At 35.3% G+C, this 3,716-nt stretch overlaps 1 protein-coding gene across 4 annotated transcripts in view; it reads right to left on the reverse strand.

The window, feature by feature from the left end:
- The window catches only part of LOC107749351 (metastasis-associated protein MTA3-like), a 33,574-nt gene that overhangs the window by 24,687 nt on the left and 5,171 nt on the right, over window positions 1-3,716 (reverse strand). For 2 of the 4 annotated variants that reach the window (XM_016564468.1, XM_016564467.1), the window contains exons 3-4: window positions 2,568-2,642; window positions 2,372-2,465 (exon numbers count right to left, since the gene is read on the reverse strand). In XM_016564468.1, coding sequence (XP_016419954.1) covers window positions 2,372-2,465; window positions 2,568-2,642 — 169 coding nt within the window. The remainder of the gene's footprint in view (window positions 1-2,371; window positions 2,466-2,567; window positions 2,643-3,716) is intronic. The other 2 variants (XM_016564470.1, XM_016564469.1) reach the window with 1 other exon arrangement.

Consider the following 3,716-nt stretch of genomic DNA (forward strand, 5'->3'; position numbering starts at 1 on the left):
GCTGTGACAACTCACAAAAGACTATTTTTAGCCAAGCGGCACGGAGAGCCGCTTCAGAAACGGGCTGCGGCTGGCCGGTATAAACACAAGCATTAGAGTGGCCGCCATCAGCTCCGGTGCCTGTGGAGCCGTGACGACGCGCCGCAGACGTGTGCAGTGAGGCGCAGATCCGCTCTAACGTCACTGAATCTGCTGTTAAAAATGAATCATCCATTCATCATACAAAACATGCACGACAAATAGCGAATTTTTCATTGTTTCTCGAAACGTCATAGCATTTCCACACCGGCGATGACATGACTGCTGCATCATTTACGTCCCCACGCATCATGTACATCATCACGCGTCGACGTCATCAAATTGCGATCGGTTCGTGAGATCGGCCAAGTTAATGAGTACCGATCGAGTCATAAAATGTGATTATCAGCCGATACCGATCTCTGGCCGATCGATCGGAGCATCCCTAGTGTTTACTGTACTGTGCTGTGCTGTAACCAACATAAATGATTATGGTGTAATTTACTGCAAATTGTAGACTTTGGAGTACCATGACAATTTTATTTTTTTTCAGAATCTGTATTTGGTTAGAATAGATGATTGGATGCACATTTGAAGCAAACTTGAGTTTTTGGAAAGCTGTTATATAAATAAAACATAAAAAATACAATAAAATCAATAATGATTAATCTGATAATAAAAAAATACTGTGGAAAATATTCCAATTACATAACCTACTAAAGTAATAAAAACAGTAGCACCTAATAACTTTAAACAATATTAGGTAGTACAACTGTTTTCAACATTGACAATGTTAAAAAAATGGTTCTTGAGCTGCAAATCATCATATTAGAATTATTTCTGAAGGATAATGTGACACTGAAGAGTGACAACTGAAGTAATGGCTGCTGAAAATTCAGCTTTGCATCACAGGAATAAATTAGATTTTAAAACATAATTTAAAAAAAACAATTATTTCAAATGGTCATAATATTTCACAGTATTACTGTTTTGCTGTATTTTGTAAATGCAGCCATGGTAAGCAAATGAGAATTATTTAAGAAACATCTTAATCTAAATTCTTTAAAAAATTACTGACCCCAAACTTTTGAGTTGCAGTGTACATGCATCAAAGCATTCATGCATCTGTTCAAATATTCTGCTCATAAGTGACATTTACTTTGACTTTCTTTGTTACTTACTAAAGTAATAAAAACAGTAGCACCTAATAACTTTAAACAATATTAGGTAGTACAACTGTTTTCAACATTGACAATGTTAAAAAAAATGGTTCTTGAGCTGCAAATCATCATATTAGAATTATTTCTGAAGGGTCATGTGACACTGAAGAGTGACAACTGAAGTAATGGCTGCTGAAAATTCAGCTTTGCATCACAGGAATAAATTAGATTTTAAAACTATTGAAATTTTACTAATATTTCACAGCTTTGCATCACAGGAATAAATTAGATTTTAAAACACATTAAAATATAAAACTATTGAAATTGTACTAATATTTCACAATACTGCTGTTTTCACTGTATTTTTGATCAAATAAATGCAGCCTTAGAGATGTCAAGAGACTTCTTAAAAAAAAAAGTTAATTTTAAAATTTATTGACCCCAAACTTTTAACGGTCGTGTACATTGCTTAATAAATTAATTGTATGGCTGTTTATTATTGTTGCCAAGAAATGACACAGGAGTGCATATATACTATCAGTTTTATAACAGTAATTGATTTTGATTAGAACACAATTGATTTTGGCAGTTGTCTGAAAACTGAGAGCTAGCCAGTGTTGACTAGTTGATTGCTTTAGCTTAAAAATACGTCTAACCAACAGTCCCTAAATGAAACTGCAAACAAAAATGGTTCAGGTCGACTTTGTTTACTTTACTGGAAATGGTACAATTCAGTAATATGCAAGCATGTGATGACTACCACATTCTGTGCTACTACTTATCAAACCTAGTGGTGGTCTTAGACATCAAACCCACAGATTTATCTCACTTATCCTTCTCCTACGGTCTTTCATTTAGTCAACATTGAAACACATCAAATCAAAAAAAAAAACTGGTCATATTGTGACCAGTTCATCAAGACAAATTTGTTGAGGGCCCCTGAAACATTAGGAAATCAGGAAGCCCTGCTGCCCAATTACGGGCATCTGGTTCTGGTACTCCAGTGATTACAGCTCCCCTGCTAACTTACACAGGCACCAGAAGACAGACGCATACGCATATACATGAGCAATTTCAAATGACTTATCATTATCATGCTAATGACCACTCATGCATGCCACGTCACAAGCCGTCCTTGGTTTCCTTGACAATACATTTACATTGCCCTGGAAAAAACACTCAAGTTCACTCACTTGCGTGTTTGTCAGCCAGCTGGATGAGGCTCTGTGAGATGTCTCTTCTCCTGTAGAAACAGACCACCTTTGCCTCAACATTGCCGCTTGCAGTCTGAAAGGAGCGACAAACAGGGTCACCATGAGGGAACTTCATACAGTATCTGGGGAAAGTGAACCTAACACCTCTGTTAATCAATACTTAAAAAGCTCGAACCTGAGGTTGCAGTCTATTATGTTTAATCAGCGGTGCAGTGTTGAATTTATCAACACCTGCTATGTCTGCACTCCTCTGAGGAGTAATCGGAAAAAAAAAATGACAACAGTAGACAAGGTTAAAAGGAGCATGTGACAATATACACCTGATAAATAAACACAAGATTCAATTTGGTACAGAGTAATTCAACAAGATAAACAAAATATTTATGGCTGTTAATCAATGAAAAATTCTAAAACAATTAGACACATGATATTAGGACTGGGCAGTATGACAATATGTATCATGGCAACAATATGAAATTGATAGAGATTGTGTTGTATACAATTGAAGTTAAAAGTCTACATACACCTTGCAGAATCTGCAAAATGTTAATTATTTTACAAAAATGAGAGAGATCATACAAAATGCATGTTATTGTTTATTTAGTACTGACCTGAATAAGATATTTCACATAAAAGATGCTTACATATAGTCCACAAGAGAAAATAAGTTTATAAAAATGACCCCGTACAAACGTTTACATATACTTCATACTGTGTTGTTACCTGAATGATCCACAGCTGAGTTTTTTTGTTTAGTGATAGTTGTTCATGAGTCCCTTGTTCAAAAATTAATTTTTTGAACAAAATGAACATTTTTCTTATTTTGCCTAAATATCATATTTTTTCATTTAGTACTGCCCTTCAGAAGATACAAAAGATACTTACATGTTTCCCAGAAGACAAAAGTTAAATTTACTCTGATTTTCAAATTAAAAAAAGTTTTCACCCCCCGGCTCTTAATGCATCGTGCTTCCTTCTGGAGGATCAGCGAATGTTTGAACCTTTTTTAATAGTTGTGTTTGAGTCCCTCAATTGTCCTCTGTATGATTTTGAGATCCATCTTTTCACACTGAGGACAACTGAGGGACTCATATGCAACTATTACAGAAGGTTCAAACGCTCACTGTTGTTCCAGAAGGAAAAACCATGCATTAAGAGCCGGGGGGCTTTAAATTAGTTAAATGTAACTTATTTTGTCTTCTGGGAAACATGTAAGTATCTCCTGTAGCTTCTGAAGGGCAGTACTAAATGAAAAAAATATATTTAGGCAAAATAAGAAAAATGTACACATCTTCATTCTGTTCAAAAGTTTACACCCCTGGCT

The sequence above is a fragment of the Sinocyclocheilus rhinocerous genome, unplaced genomic scaffold (assembly GCF_001515625.1).
Source record: "Sinocyclocheilus rhinocerous isolate Xijiao unplaced genomic scaffold, SAMN03320098_v1.1 scaffold650, whole genome shotgun sequence".
In the NCBI taxonomy this organism is placed as follows: Eukaryota; Metazoa; Chordata; class Actinopteri; order Cypriniformes; family Cyprinidae; genus Sinocyclocheilus; species Sinocyclocheilus rhinocerous.